At 32.1% G+C, this 16,745-nt stretch overlaps 2 protein-coding genes across 4 annotated transcripts in view; one reads left to right on the top strand and one right to left on the bottom strand.

Annotated features, from left to right (window-relative positions):
- Positions 1-2,850, bottom strand: part of LOC127719564 (F-box/WD repeat-containing protein 7-like) — a 142,063-nt gene extending 139,213 nt beyond the window's left edge. For both annotated transcript variants that reach the window (XM_052225783.1, XM_052225785.1), the window contains exon 1: positions 2,715-2,850. In XM_052225783.1, the coding sequence (XP_052081743.1) occupies positions 2,715-2,831 (117 nt within the window). In that variant the 5' untranslated portion in view covers positions 2,832-2,850. The remainder of the gene's footprint in view (positions 1-2,714) is intronic.
- Positions 2,851-2,922: 72 nt separating this feature from the next.
- The window catches only part of LOC127719558 (uncharacterized), a 42,922-nt gene continuing 29,099 nt past the window's right edge, over positions 2,923-16,745 (top strand). Inside the window, exons 1-6 of one of the 2 annotated variants that reach the window (XM_052225775.1) lie at positions 2,923-3,070; positions 10,782-10,902; positions 11,561-11,639; positions 12,314-12,364; positions 12,871-12,966; positions 14,131-14,210. In XM_052225775.1, the coding sequence (XP_052081735.1) occupies positions 3,037-3,070; positions 10,782-10,902; positions 11,561-11,639; positions 12,314-12,364; positions 12,871-12,966; positions 14,131-14,210 (461 nt within the window). In that variant the 5' untranslated portion in view covers positions 2,923-3,036. The remainder of the gene's footprint in view (positions 3,071-10,781; positions 10,903-11,560; positions 11,640-12,313; positions 12,365-12,870; positions 12,967-14,130; positions 14,211-16,745) is intronic. The other variant, XM_052225776.1, reaches the window with a different exon arrangement.

Raw genomic sequence — 16,745 nt, 5'->3', positions numbered from 1 at the left:
TTTTATTTTCAAATCCCTGTAAAGGAAACATCGGTACGTAAATAAACTAAAACAAAATGTGTTTATAATCTTTATTGAAAGAATACAAAATAAAATAACATGTATGACATTAGACATATAACTTTTATTAGAATAAATCAACATTCAATATGTTGTAAGTGGATTATAGACGTTCATCTTTCTTCAGGGATTTCCATTACTGATCTTGGTTCTATCGATGCTATTTGACTCCATAATTTGGCATTTCGGATATAAGCATACTCCGCTTTATTGCATAATTTTGTCTGACAAATAGGCTATGCAAATAAATGGAATCGACTGTATTCTTAAAATTTACTGATTTAAAAAAAGTAAATATGTTTTTCAACTGATTTTTATAGTTTCTTATGTTGTACTGTTACACCACTGTCAGTCAGGGGTACTACTTGTACAAGTAATTTTTATTTACTTGAAGAAGTTATATTAATATACTTATATAAGTAAATTTGTAGGATACTTATACAAGTGTATTTTATTTACTTGTATAGGTGTATTACCACCATTGATTTCCCCCTATTAGTCTTTGTTAAATTTGCACTTTTCAAAAAAATGTGCAGAATTTATCTTTGTTTCAAATAAAGAAATACTTGACATGATTAAAGTTTTATCCTGTCCAGTACTAAAGAAAAAAATTCACATAACATTTCATTGCATATAAGAAAATAACCATCACTGGAAGTTAACCAATCAAATTTTCCCCTTTTATTAACCTGTGTACAAGCTTTAGTAACCATGTAACCTCAAGTTTCCAAAATATTCTATAGAACCCCCAAATAAAAAAATAATGGTGCTTTTAAATACATAAGATAAATGTCTATGACCCAGAAATGTTTTACTGCAATGAAATGTAGGATTAATTACCTACAACTGTCAAATTCAAGGGAATATTTTTTCCGACCTATATTCGTATGCAACCGGATGTGACGTACTATGATTTGGTGGTATTACACCTTAAGGTAAAAAAAAAATTGGCTTAGTTATGTCCCTTAGACATTCAAATTTTTTTACTTATATAAGTGAAAAAGTCATCCTATCTTCTTTTCTTGAATTCTTAGGACTATTTTGCTCTAATAGAATTTTAAATTGTCTGTCCTTTGCAGATGTCCTAACTAATCATTTAAGTGTAATTTCATGGACAATGGAAATCTCATTTGTCTGTTATCTTCAGAACACTGCTCATTTACAAGCCCCCAATGAGCAATTTTTGAAGGCCTTTTGCAAATACTTAAGATCTTTGCGCAATTAATGAGATGAAACATTGAACTCTAATAAAAAATTATGAGCTAACCTGGGAAAAATCATTAAAGGCATGTTTTTACATCTCAAAACTTGAGAATTTTTGTGGGATTGTAAAAAAAATTTACTTATACCATATTTAACTATTGCGGTCATCACGTGACTTTTACAATTCAGTTGTATATCATTAATGGCCTATTGCTTATCTATGAAAATGAACGGGCTGCATAGATTAAACGATCATAACTTTTTTGTTACATTGTGTATTTTACATCCCAACCCCGTGTTTTACAGTATTTTCATTTTACAATTAAAAATGTCTTAAGTTTCAGTTCAAAAATATGATTTCTTGTTTCTTGCTTCGAATTAAGTTTGAAAATTGAGGTGATATAACCACACAGCGTCCGTTGACTTCTTCGTTATAACTCAATAAAATTGTAATGGGGCCTTAATCTTATATAGTCAATTTTCTCAACTTATTTAATGTTAATAATATCCTCCCAATCCCTAAAAATACTGAGAACACATCTATTTTAATGAAATCAAAAACCAAATCAGCAGGTAACAAAATTTTTGCTTTAAAATTTGATTGAAAAGTTCACATATTTGCGTTCTCTAGCAATATTTTGAAAATGGCGGCCGAAGTCGGAAGTAAACAACGACTCGACATGTATTCATTTAGTTATTAATTAAAAGGTAATACTTGAAATATTTATGAAATTGTGTCTTATTGTTTTTAAGACATTTTAAGATATTTTATATTAACAAAAGAAAACCTCCAATGAACGGTAACAAAGATGAAATATCTATAATTTTAATTTTTTCTAAATCATCACATGGGTAACCAGTACATTTTACACAATCCTTACTTAACCAGTCACATGCAGAGTTATCGAACGTAATTATGACTGGAATAGTTGCATATGAAGTAAATTTTTTAGAAAATTAAGGGGAGTTATTCAAACATTATAATTAACTTAAATAAGTATATTTTTTTTACTTCTTCAAGTAAATAAAGATTACTTGTACAAGTACCCCTGACTGACTGTCCCATGTTAAGGGATGGGGGTTAGAGCGCTCACTAACATGTTTAACCGCGCAACATTCTTTATGTGTCTGTCCCAAGTCAGGTTCATGTCTGTCATATTTGTTTTTCCTCGGACTATTATTTATAGGCACTGGCTACAAAATTGTTTTGTTATAAATTAGGCCGTTAGTTTTCTCAATTGAATTGTTTCATATTTTTCATGTCGGGGCCTTTTATAGCCGACCATACGGTATGGTTTTTTTTCTCATTGTTGAAGGTCGTACGGTTGCCTATAATTGCTTACATCCACATCATTTGAACTTTGTCTTTGGTGGATAGTTGTCTCATTGGCAATCTACTTATTTTTATATTGTATATTGTCAATGTCAGTTGAAAATAAAAAGCTGCCCACTTTATTGAGTTCTTCATCTGTCAAATCTCTATCTAGACTTTCAAGATTCTCAATCTGTCGAATTTTTTTCCTAATTTTACGAATCTCCAACGCGGCACCTGTTCTAGCAGAAGCCATTTTCCAACCGGAAGCGAAGGAGAATCCCACACTCGGAATTTTTCTAGTTTGGTCGACTTCAACAAGCGAATAGTCCAGAGGAACAAAATAACCGGAAATAAATAAACAAGCTGTAGGAACACCCATCACGAGAGGAACGCAGAATAACAAAGCACATTTATGATCTTTTATGTTGATCAGTCTTTGCATGTTATGTTAGAAACTCATGAGTCTTTCAGGGAAAATTTTCAAGAAGCGTGGTAAATTGAGGGAGACTTTAAACTAAAAAATGTAGTATACTGATTAATCTGAATAACCATGATGACCACAAAGAAACACCTATTCCGTATTCTATCATGTCTATAGACTATAACATCTTCATGTACTGGTCACATTCTTGATTCAGTTGAAAATACAAAATATATCGGAGTAGCGATATCATCGTCAATTTTATAATGGAATAAACTGATTCCACAACTTGGCACAAGCATTATATATGACTCCCGTCCTAGGGTACTGACTACTACTGTATAACTAAAAATGCCCCTTAATGGCCTTATAATCCGTCGTAAAATGTTCCTTTTTCGCTACCATTAGCGTCAAATGAGCCTTGATTTTTTCTCGTCATTCCTCAAATCTCATTTTGAATGAAAATTATTTTATTTGCCAAATGGTCCAGTAAATGTAAATTTTTAACATTATTTTAACAAATATTTTATTGTTATTCATCATGTAGGGTACCCTTATTCTACCTTCATTCATTACAAGAAATCTCAGAATTAGCAATGACTTATCATGCTTATTAAGTCCGTACATATGTACTACAAATGTATAAAGTGTGAAACTAAATAGAAACAAATCAAAAAGAAAAGAAACGAAAGAAAAGAAACAATACAAAACGAAAAGATACGAAATCCATGAAAAAAACAAACCAAACGAAATAGGAAACAACGAAACGAAAAGAAATAAAATGAAATAAAAATTAATCAAATATATTATGATAACAATACAAAATATATATATTGCCTCTCTTTGCATTTAAAGTCAGATTAGACTGGAATGTTAATAAATTTTAGAAGCATTTAGATGATAGTGAAGAAGAAGTGTTAAGGTCCAGTAAAAAATATTACATGCATATCGGAATGGAAGCAGGTTATGGTGTAATGAATATGAACCTGTTTTGTACAAGTCAGTCATACTGAGTCGGATTTTATATGTGTTACTGCACAAAGAAACAGTCCACAAGACAACATTTCACCCTTCCAGATCGCATTTTTCCTACTCTTGAGCAGTTATACATGGGTTATTGCTTTTCCTCCTTTATAAATTTTTTGTACAACTGAATCATTGTGAATAGTTGGAAAGCAGAAAATAACAAATTTCAAGTTCTGGTTTAACTATGACATTGCCAGGTATCGATTGATTGATTAATTGATTGATGTTAGCACCACCTTCAGCACTATTGACTATTTAGTGGTGGTCAGTTTTTATTGGTGGAGGAAGCCGGAGTACTCATAGAGAACCATAACATTTGACAGGAAAACTAACAATCCTAGTAGTCAATTAAGATTTGAGTAGAGCACACCTGGCACGTGTGAGGTTAGAACTCACGCCAGGTACAGGTATAGAAATGACAACCTGCAATTGAGGCGAGCACGCCACTACTCAAGCGATAAGAACCATTCTGTTTGATGACAAATTATTATATTCTTAATAGAGCAAGAAGACAAATTGACAACGCTATGGCAAAAAATGAAAGGCAACAAAAAGACAAACAACAGTCTACAAAACACAAAATGAATAACTCGACTGAGCAATACAAACATAATGTGAACCAATGCACTAAAAACAGGGTTAATCTCAAGGATTCTGGAAGGGTAAGCAGATCTTGCTCCACATGTGGCACCGTTCATGTTGCCTATGCAATACAAATTTGGTGATAAGTCTCTGTCGGTGATGTCACTTTCAAAGGACTTGTGGTTATGACAATTGAAACAAATCTGTCTTAATCTGTGCAATAGATATTCCATAACGATCGACCTTAATTAAACAAATCTGTCGTAATCTGTGCAATAGATAATCCATAACGATCGACCTTAATTAAACAAATCTGTCGTAATCTGTGCAATAGATAATCCATAACGATCCACCTTAATTAAATGTATTTCCTTTTCGTTCTCTTATTAAGATTAAGAAGTATGGTGTGTAATAAAAGTGCTTTATTAATTTCTACAAAATTTGGTTCACATCCGCTGTGTAGTTTTAGAGGGGGGTTTGTCAATTAGAATCAAAGAATGCATCTGTCTATCAGGGCATGTGTTTAAGCTGATCTTAAATAAATAAAAATTGTTTGCTAAGGGCCATACTTGAACAATCAGAAATTTTTGTGAGTTAAAGCTGTATTTTCATGGTTTTGGTCCAAGTTTCCAGAGATGAAAATGTGTAAAATTTTCCTGAACAAATGGACGGACAGATGGAAAGTGATGATTATAGCTCAGAATACCTTTTTTTTGCCAGATAAGCTAATCAAATTAGGAAGGGTGTCATTTAACCCTTATGAATGAAATATGAATCAAATTGGTTATATATCATTTCATTTCGTTGATTCCTCTTTCGTTTCGTTGATTCCCTTTTCTTTTCATTTCGTTTTGTTTTGCTTCATTTATTTTTGTTTTGTTTTGTTTCTATTTTGTTTCGTACTGTATAGGCACCCCATACCAAGCCTTTATCAAACTAGAACTTGAATATTGTTGCACTGTCTGGGATCCTTATACAACTGAAACATCAACTTCATAAAGTCCAAAGATGTGCAGCAAGCTATGTAGGGTCGTACTGAATTGCAGCAGTGTCTGTAGAAGTCTGGTGGCCTAAAATTGGTTTATTTGTTTTAATAACAATCATGACAATAAAATATTGTTTAAAATGTGTTTATTATACGTCGTATATTGGTATGACGTTGTCGTCGTCGTCGTCGTTGGCGTCGTCGTCCGAAGACACATTGGTTTTCGCACTCTAACTTTAGTTTAAGTGAATGGATCTCTATGAAATTTTACCATAAGGTTCAATACCACAAAAGGAAGGTTGGGATTGATTTTGGGGGTTATGGTACCAACAGTTAAGGAATTAGGGGCCAAAAATAAGCATTTTTGTAACTTCCAGACATAACTTGTGTGTTAGTGTATGGATCTCTCTGACATTGTACCACAAGGTTCAATATCACACAGGGAATGCTGGTATTGATTTTGGGGGTAATTGCCTCAAAATATTAGGAATTAGGGGCCAAAAAAGGGGCAAAAAACAAGCATTTTTCTAGTTTCATGATAATAACTTGTGTGTAAGTGTATGGATCTTTCTGAAATTATACTACAAGGTTCCATATCACAAAGGGAAAGCTGGAATTGAGTTTGGGGGTAATTGCCCAAAAGGTTTAGGAATTAGGGGCCAAAAATAAGCATTTTTCTAGTTTCCAGACAATAACTTGTGTTCAAGTGTATGGATCTCTCTGAAATTGTACTGCAAGGTACCATACCACAAAGGGAAGGCTGGGATTGAGTTTGGGGGTGATGAATCATAAGGGGGTTCAAAATATTTGGGGGGGGGGATTTTTTTTTTTTTCCTTTTTTTTTTTCTTTTAAAGTTTTCCATTTTAAGTTGGTTATTTCTGTTTTATATTTAAAAGCAAATAATAATGATATGGTAGGAGATACACACCAAACAGGATGTGTAAATTATTATATAATAAGTATTGTGCAATAGCAAGAAATTTTCAATTGCACAGTATTGCACAATAGCAAGAAATCTTCAATTGCACAGTATTGCGCAATAGCAAGAAATCTTCAATTGCACAGTATTGTGCAATAGCAAGAAATATCCAATAGCACAATATTGCGCAATAGCAAGAAATTGTCAATTGTACAGTATTGCGCAATAGCAAGAAATATTCAATTGCACAGTATTGTGCAAAAGAAGATACTTCGTATAAAATGCTTATTTCTTGACCAATTTCAATGGGGTTTTATTCTTGAATTCTTGGGGTTCTTTAATATGCTGATTCTAACCGTGTATTAAGTTTTTTGATTTTGGGCCCCGTTTTTAAATTGGTCCACATTGAGGTCCAAAGGGTCCAAAATTAAACTTTGTTTGATTTCATCAAAAATTGAATTATTGGGGTTCTTTGATATGCCGAATCTAACCGTGTATTTAGATTCTTAATTTTTGGTTCCGTTTTCAAATTGGTCTACATTAAGGTCCAAAGGGTCCAAAATTAAACTTAGTTTGATTTTAACAAAAATTGAATTCTTAGGGTTCTTTGATATGCTGAATCTAAACATGTATTTAGATTTTTGATTATGGGCCCAGTTTTCAAGTTGGTCCAAATCGGGGTCCAAAATTAAACTTTGTTTGATTTCAACAAAAATTGAATATATGGGGTTCTTTGATATGCTGAATCTAACCATGTATTTAGATTTTTGATTTTTGGGCCCCGTTATCAACTTTGTCCACATTGAGGTCAAAAGGGTCCAAAATTAAACTTTGTTTGATTTCATCAAAAATTGAATTCTTGGGGTTCTTTGATATGCTGAATCTAACCATGTATTTTGATTTTTGGGCCCCGTTATCAACTTTGTCCACATTGAGGTCAAAAGGGTCCAAAATTAAACTTTGTTTGATTTCATCAAAAATTGAATTCTTGGGGTTCTTTGATATGCTGAATCTAACCATGTATTTAGATTTTGGATATTGGACCATAATAGGTTTATGTCCAATTTAAAATTTTTAAGTTCTTAGACCACATTCATTCTGTGTCAGAAACCTATGCTGTGTCAAATATTTAATCACAATCCAAATTCAGAGCTGTATCAAGCTTGAATGTTGTGTCCATACTTGCCCCAACTGTTCAGGGTTCGACCTCTGCGGTCGTATCAAGCTGCGCCCTGCGGAGCATTTTATTTTTTATTAATATGGCCTCTAAACAATACTGCTTACTAGTTCAGCATAATGGATGTCACACTAAACTCTGAAACATACAAATGAACCAAAATTAAGAAAACAAAATTGTAAGAATATCAAAGGCTAGAGGATCCTGACTTGGGACAGCCGTAAATATGTGAGATCTAATTTTACTCTGCCTATAACTCTAGTCAAACTCAGTTTAAAAGAAGTCCAAGTCCGATGTTAGAATAGGTAACAGAAGAAACTAAGCAAAATGACAATGATCAACATAAATAAACAAAGGACTACTAGCAATTACTGACATGCCAGCTCCAGTCCTCAATTAAACTTAGCGAAAGATTATGTCTTCATCATATGAAAATCAACCACAGTCCCTCCTGTTAGGAGTTTAGTTTCATGCCCTGTTATAAATACCTTTTTAAAAAAAAACTTTTGAAAGAACCAGATAAGAAATTAATTTTATTATGCATCTTGTGTGAAGATGACAGAGCCTATTAATTGTATTTAATTTGATTGACTTTTTTTATACGCCCGTTTACAGGACGTACATTGTATTTTGGTATACCGTTGTCCGTCCGTCGTCAACATGTCAGACATTAACCCACAAATGCTTTAACCAATTTGCATAAAACTTTGGTGAATTGTGTATATCTATTGGCGTGAGCTCCCATTCGTTTTTTATAAAATTTAGATTTTACGTTTCCGAGTTATGGGGTTTTATTCATTAAAAAAAGGTGGATTTTCCAGTTTTCGGACAATAAGTCAAGAATGCTTTCACCAACTTGCAAGAAATTGTGATGAATTGTTTATATCTATTGACATGAGCTCCATTTTGATTTTTATAAATTTTAGATTTTACGTTTCCGAGTAACAGGGTTTTATACATAAAAAAAGTGGGGATTTTCCAGTTTTCGGACAAAAACTCAAAAATGCTTTCAGCAATTCTTATGAAACTTTGGTGAATTGTTTGTATGTATTGATGTAAGCTCCCTATAGAATTTTATAAATTTTACATTTTACATTTCTGAGTTATGGGGTTTTATTCATTAAAAAAAGGGGTGATTTTCCAGTTTTCGGACTCAAAAATGCTGTCACCAATTCTCATGAAACTTCGGTGAATTGTTTATATCTATTGATGTAAGCTCCCTTTTTATTTTCATAAATTTCTAATATGACATTGAGAATTAATTGAACTTTATTTGTTTATAGTCTGACAACAGATTTACTAAGTATTGCACAACAGCAAGAAATCTGTAATTGAATATAAATTCAATTCATATAACCAATTTCAAGTTCTTTGACTACATTTATTCAGAAACCTATAAAATGTCAAATATTTAATTACAATCCAAATTCAGACCTGAATCAAGCTTGAATATTGTGTCCATTTTTGCCCCAACTGTTCAGGGTTGGACCTCTGCAGGCGTATCTAGCTGCGCTCAGCGAAGCAGTTTATTTTGATAACTTTCCTGCCATAAAACAGAAATTTACCAATCTTTGGCAGAAAATGCACCTGGGGTGAAAAGACCCTGATTGATTTTAAGGTCACAGGGTCAATGTTACAGTCACAGAAGCAATTAATAGAATGCCTGAATGGCAAATATTTTGGTTTTTTGATGAACATATGTATCCAATCATTACCAAAGTGGGTTTCATTATGTGCCTTTGGAAGCTCCTATTGATTTTGAGGGCAATTGGACAAAATCATCCTGGTTTCTTGATATATTTTGAACCAAATGTCTACATTTCACCAAACTTAGCTTAAAATCATAACTAAGTAGACCAAAGATCAAGGTCAAAGTGCCTATGACATGAAAGAATAGACATAAATTTTTGTATTCTTGCAATTTTTTAACCTTAAATAAGATTTTTGCCAATATATATATATATATATATATATATATACAAAAGTCTAAATTGATAACAACGTTCAAACCTATGATTGCTTTGGATAAAAACCACAATTTTTATACGTGTGCATGTAAAACAAATTTCTTGGTAGAGGGGTCTAAATACAGCACAAACAACAATTTCCAAAAGTCCAAAAAAAGTGAAAAAGTCTATTTTAACAAAACGCATTTGACTAACAGGTCGAACAACTGATGATCTTAAACCCTGCTGACTGCCATTGGCGATTGCCAAATAAATTGATCACCAGATCTAACAAAATGGATCTTAATATTAATCAAATGCCAAACAGAAAACAATAAACTTGTGGAAAAGATGGTATGCCACAAACATGAGGTGCAAAAATTTGTACACCTTATCTGGATTTCGACAATTAATGTCTCTTCAGTGATGTTAGGGATCGAAACGGTATTTGGAAGGCCATATAATTTACTTCAATTTGGGATAATGAGCCTTGGGTTGAAAAAGACCCTATAGGATTTTAAAGTCACTAAATAATAGGTCACGGTTGCAGCAGCAGTAAAAAGACTTAAAGTCACTAAGTAATAGGTCAAGGTTGCAGCAGCAGTAAAATGCCTTTAAATTTCAAACAAGGAATTATTTGAATCTGGAATAATTTTGAATTCTGGAAAATTGATGAGAAATATATGATGAAAACTAACCCAACTAAATAGGGTTAGCCATGCGCGCATGGCTAAGGTGGGTTAGTTAGTTCATACTGAAATGATAGTGAAAGTAAAATTAACCTTAGCCATGCACGCATGGCTAACCCTATTTAGTTGGGTTAGTTTTCATCATACATTTCTAATCAATTTTCCAGAAATCAAAATTATTCCAGATTCAAATAATTCCTTGTTTTCAACTCTTTCCCAATGTTTTAAGAAATAATTAGGCTACAAACCTCTACTCCTTCCCAATGTCATAGAGAAATAATTTTACAAATCTACTGCTTCGTTATGTCGTAGAGAAAAAAATCAATGTAACATATTAAAATCACAGACAAGTCACAAGATTAAATATGGTCAGTGACTATAACACAATTTTTTATTCAGCTTATACAATCTTCAAATACCATGTTTGAAGTAAAGATAAGTTTTGACATTTTTTTAGGACCAACAAGAGATGAGATTATACGAGAAACTAAGATAAAAAGAAAGATATCATCAGAGTTATCATCAGCAATAAAATCTCTACAACAAGAGCATTGTAGTACAGGGGAGGCAATCCTTAGGTTAGTAGTAAATGGCTAGAACATAGTACAGGGGAGGCAATCCTTAGGTAAGTAACCAGTCAAAACATAGTACAGGGGAGGCAATCCTAAGGGAAAATGTTTGCTTCCAGTAAATAGTTCATACCCAGTAAATAGTTTTTAAAACTATAAACTGATAGAAAGTCTTTTAGATGGGATAATGTTTGCTTCCAGTACATAGTTCATACCAAGTAAATACTTTTTGAAACAATAAACTGATTAATAGCCTTTTTCATGCAATTTTGTAAAAAAAGTCAATTTATTCGTCTATAATTTTACAAAGAAAATACACACTGCATGAGGTATAATATTGATTTTTTACTGTAGTGTAATAGTTTCAAAAGGTATTTCCTTTGACATAGTAAGAGGTGTTATGTATAAAAGTGAACATTTCAAAATTTTCTACAAAGAGGCTTTAATAAGAAAGAATCTTCTCCCAAAAATGAAGACTTGTTTACTCTTTGTAAAGGAGAATATTTCAAATTATAAAAGTCTTTTATATGAGAATGAAAAAAATGGTTTGGTTATATATTTTACTACATTCATTTACATTCATTCATACTTATCATGCTTATTTACAATAGTTTAGACATATGTTGTCAGTATAATTGAATTTTAATGCTTTTCTCTTACTCCACAGTTCTGACACAGCCAACCATGTGTGTAATATATTGGAAGCTGTATTCTTGCATGGTTTAAAGAATTCAGTTGTAAAAAAGGTCAGTATCAGAAATTTTATTATTTGGTCTTCAGTCTTCTACTGTCTTTATAGACTAACTTTCACTTGCTAATTACAAAATTCACAAAATCCAACTTCCACAAAACAAAATGAACAAATGAGTGATATTGAAGAGTAAGTGGTTATGATTTTCATATCAGTGCAAGCTTGAACATTGTTACAACCATGTATGCAGTTACTTTATGTACATGTAACTTTACTATAACAAATGGTAGACTTTGCCATTTCTACATAACTGATTACACAAAGAATAATGGCATTTTTGTTCTTAATACTGATTTTATCAGCAAAAATATCAAGCAAGCTCACAAGGATTAGCTGGTATTCAAGCTGATAAACAAAATGACATTATTATTTTTATCTGCAATCGGTTATAAATGAAATTACATGAAGAAGTGTATTTCATTGATAAAATGGTGTGAATGGACATGAAAAATTAGACCTTGCTGCATTGTTACAAGACATCCTTACCTGATATTTTCAAGTATCAAGTCTTGTCTGTGATCTTAAATTTCTTAAGAAGTACTTAAGATTTGTGGGTTTCTCAGTCACTATTCATGACAGGATAACTTTATTGAGTTTGTATATTCCGAGCCTATTTTTAACATTGCATATTTATGTGTTTTGGTCAATATCTTGTTTACTTTTTTTCAGCTTGGTAAATATGTTGGTCTACAAAATGGAGAAAATGCCGACCAAAGCATTGTAAGTGAATATTTATTTATGATAATTACATTTTGATTCTATCCTTCAAAATAAAAAAAAGAACCCAGTTATTTGATTGAGATATAGTTATGCCAGTTGGTCTTTTTGCTTAATTATTCTTTCTTTGAAAGATTTCCTAAATGAAAAGGACTCCTTATGTTCTATATCAATGGAATAAAGACTTAAATAAGTGAGCTGTCAAGAATTATGATGTAAAAGTAACGGAGAGACCAGCAAGCCTTTTAATAGTGGACAGTCAGAATAAAAATTCAAATTTTTCAAATGTTTTTCAATAGAAAAAGGGTCATATGATCGATCAATCAGACAATTAAGATAAAAGTGAACATTTGGAACAACATGCTTTCATATCATTTTTATCATCGTATTTGCTGTGAACATTCTACGAAATAGCTGCAGATGGCAGTGCATGTCATCCTTGTGGTATTTTCAGCATTTTCAGTTTTAAAAAATGTGAAAAAAAACTCTAATTCTGTTTATTTTGGTAGAATTTTTGGAGTTTTGCTACAAAGTTTACACATAAAGATACTGCAGCCCAGCTAACAAGACTTGGACAGATTACTACAGAAATAGGATTATGTAGGGTAAGGTACTCCTTTAGTGTACACTACTTTGTTGTTCTGTTGTCAAGTTAACATGAGGTTTGGTAACCTGCAATAAAAAAATTAAAACAACACTTTATAAATTTCATGCATCCAAAGCACTTTACTGGATTTATCTTCATAAGGAATGCTCAAAGCTGAATATTTGAAGCCAAGGATGTATAAGAACTGAAACAGTTGGAGAGCTATATAACCAAATAGGACCTAAAATAATAGCCAAATCCATCCAAGGTTTTTACGATGTTATCCAATTTTCTCACTAAATAAAAAAATAAGATGTGGTAAGATTGTCAATGAGACAAATATCCACCAGAGACCAAATCAGTAGGCCGTTTACAACTACAAGTTACTTTATTGCCCTCTACAATGAGCAAATCTGTGGTGTTTAGTAAGCTATTAAAAGGCTCTTTAAAGTTTTTTTCATGAAAATCAGTTTGAAACTTAAAAGTAAATTGGGTAGTAATTAACAGTTCATTCATTACAAGGATACTTCGTCAATTATTGGTTAGTTGGATATAAACTATAATATATCATTTCACCAATATGAACAAGTGAATGTAAGATATTATGTACAGAATGTAATTTATTATCTTACATTGGTTATGTTTACATACTTTTTAGATGCATTTGTAATTGAATGATATACTGTGAAAGTATAATTATCTGTTGGGTACCAGTAATTGTGGAAATAGCACTTCCCTGCAACCAAAAAAATAGTATTTAACAATATGCATATTTTTCATTCAGTCTGAATGTATTTTTTATCAAAATGACACATTCAAAAATCCAACCAACCAACAATGTTTTCACAAACCATAAATTAGCACCCACAAAGAAAAGTATGGTAATTCCAAAGTATGTCTTAATTTTTTGTATGTTGGTCAGGGCAAGACAATGGTTTAATCTTATCAGTGATAATTTAATGAATTTTACAAAATATAAATATTTGGACAGGAAGTTGAATCCAAACCACTTTGAGCTGGAGTTTATACAAAAATTACAAACTGAATGAGATGTGGACAAACCAATTATTTTGGCTTAAAATATTTTTGCATTCATAAAAGATTGATTTATTGACAGGCATTGACAGATGTGGCATAATGATGGTGTAATATTTGCATTCAAAATAAATTGATTTGTTAACAGGCATGGATACGAGTGGCATTAAATGATGGTATAATAACCAGTTATGTAGATGCCTTGATGGCTGACAAAAAGACTTTAATGTAAGTTTAATTCAAGGTAGAAAAAATTATAAATAAAAAAAAATTTCCAAGTTATAAGAAAAGGAATTAGAAACTCAATTATCAGATTCTTTCGACCAAATTTGTATCCATATCTGTATGCATTTAGGCCAGGCCATGGATGTCAGACCACACTACTAAGACTTAGGGTTGGAGAGAGGCCTTTGATAAAAATCATGACATTGCCACAGTTTTAATGGACCTCTCCAAAGCTTTCAATTGCTTACCTCACGAAATTTTCTTGACAAACCATCCTCTAATGTTCTTCGAATTCAGTGTCCCTTTAAAAAAAAATTTTTTTTTTTCAAATAGAGAACAACAACAAAAAAATTGGCAACAAACTAAGTAGTTTGGCTGATATCTAGAAAGTTGTACCACAGGGTTCTATTCTTGGACCTCTTTTGTTTAACATTTGAATAACAATATTTTTTATTTTATTCCATTAAGCAGAGCTTATTGTGTAACTTTGCAGATGACAACACATTTTTGTCTCGCCTATGTGAGACATAGGTATTACTATCCAACAGAGGTGGCGTAAACTATTTGTAGAAAGCTTTATATTTTAGAAGGTAGAGGACCTGGATACTTAATATCTTGTATGCAGATACTAAATGTTACGAATTTTCTGTCAAACATATGTTCATTGTCCTTGACCTCATTTTCATGGTTCAGCGACTGCTTGAAAAAAAATAATAGAGTTTTTTGTAATGTGAATTTTTCACTTATTATGAGTAATAGGATAACTATATTTGGTATATGAGTTCCTTGCAACATCTACATGTCTGTCACCTGACCTCGACCTCATTTCATGGATCAGTGGTTAAGGTTAGGAGATTAGGTCCGTTTCTCATATACTATAGATAAGCAGTAGGTCAACTATATTTAGTGTATGGAATGATTGTAAGGTGTACATGCATATGTCTGTCTGGCAGGTATCATCTGACCTTGACCTCATTTTCATGGTTCATTGGTCAATGTTAAGTTTTTGTGTTTTGGTCTGTTTTTATACGACCGCAAAAAAATTTTGTGGTCGTATATTGGTATGACGTTGGCGTCGTCGTCGTTGTCGTCGTCGTCGTCCGGCGTCGTCGTTGTCCGGCGTCGTCGTCCGAATACATATTGGTTTTCGCACTCTAACTTTAGTTTAAGTGAATGGATCTTTTTGAAATTTGACCATAAGGTTAAATACCACAAAAGGAAGGTTGGGATTGATTTTGGGGGTTATGGTACCAACAGTTAAGGAATTAGGGGCCAAAAAGGGGCCAAAAATGAGCATTTTCTAGTTTCCAGACAATAACTGTGGAACGGTGTATGGATCTCTCTGAAATTATACTACAAGTTTCCATACCACAAAGGGATGGTTAGGATTTGCTTTGGGGGGTTATGGCTCAAACCGTTTAGGAATTAGGGGCAAAAAAGGGGGAAAAACAAGGTTGTCCTGGTTAATGGACAAATACTTTAGTACAAAACATAATTTAAAGCAGTGTAAGGGAGATAAATCAAATACATCATTGAAATTATCTCCCTTACACTGCTTTTAAATTATGTATAAAGTAATGGTTAATGAACAATAAAGATAATCTAAAACAGTGTAAGGGAGGTAATCCAAATACAACGTTTTGGTTACTTCCCTTACACTGCTTTTAAATTATGTTTAAAGAAATGCATATTTATAAAGGAAGACCAGTAAAAATATCTGCAAATGTTTTCATCTTTTTTTTTTACAAAAAAATCCATATGAAAGATTTGACACTATATTTTTATTAATTCTATTATAAAATAGATTAAGTTAGCACTATGGTAAATTTAAATGGGTAATTATGGTTGCCAACTCCATTGGAAATTTGAATTGAGATTATGACCATATCTTGAGGGAAAGAATTTTTTTGGGGGAAAAAGGGGGGGGGGGGATAAAAAGAAATTGTGGGGGGCCAATTTTTTCTCATTTCAGATTTCAGAAATTAAAAAGAATTATTCTTCAAATATTTTTTTTTTTCAAATTTCAAATATTGAAAAATTTCAAGAAGTAATCTTTAATTGCACAGTATGGCGCATTAGATTTGTAAAATCTTTGATCACATTTATTTATTTGTTATGCCGAATCTAACAGTGTATTTAGATTTTTAATTTTGGGTCCAGTTTTCAAATTGGTCTACATTAATGTCCAAAGGGTCCAAAATTAAACTTTGTTTGATTTTAGCAAAAATTGAATATATGAGGTTCTTTGATATGCTGAATCTAAACATGTATTTAGATTTTTGATTTTTGGCCCAGTTTTCAAGTTGGTCCAAATTGGGGTCCAAAATTAAACTTTGTTTGATTTCAACAAAAATTGAATATATGGGGTTCTTTGATATGCTGAATCTAACCATGTATTTAGATTTTTTATTTGTGGACCCCGTTATCTAATTGGTTCATATTGAGGTCAAAAGGGTCCAAAATTAAACTTTGTTTGATTTCATCTAAAATTGAATTATTGGGGTTCTTTGATATTCCAAATCTAACCGTGTATTTAGG

This window comes from Mytilus californianus, unplaced genomic scaffold, assembly GCF_021869535.1.
Source record: "Mytilus californianus isolate M0D057914Y unplaced genomic scaffold, xbMytCali1.0.p SCAF_11, whole genome shotgun sequence".
NCBI lineage: Eukaryota > Metazoa > Mollusca > Bivalvia > Mytilida > Mytilidae > Mytilus > Mytilus californianus.
Note: the sequence above shows the minus strand (reverse complement) of the source record. Positions and strands in the feature narration are given on the sequence as shown.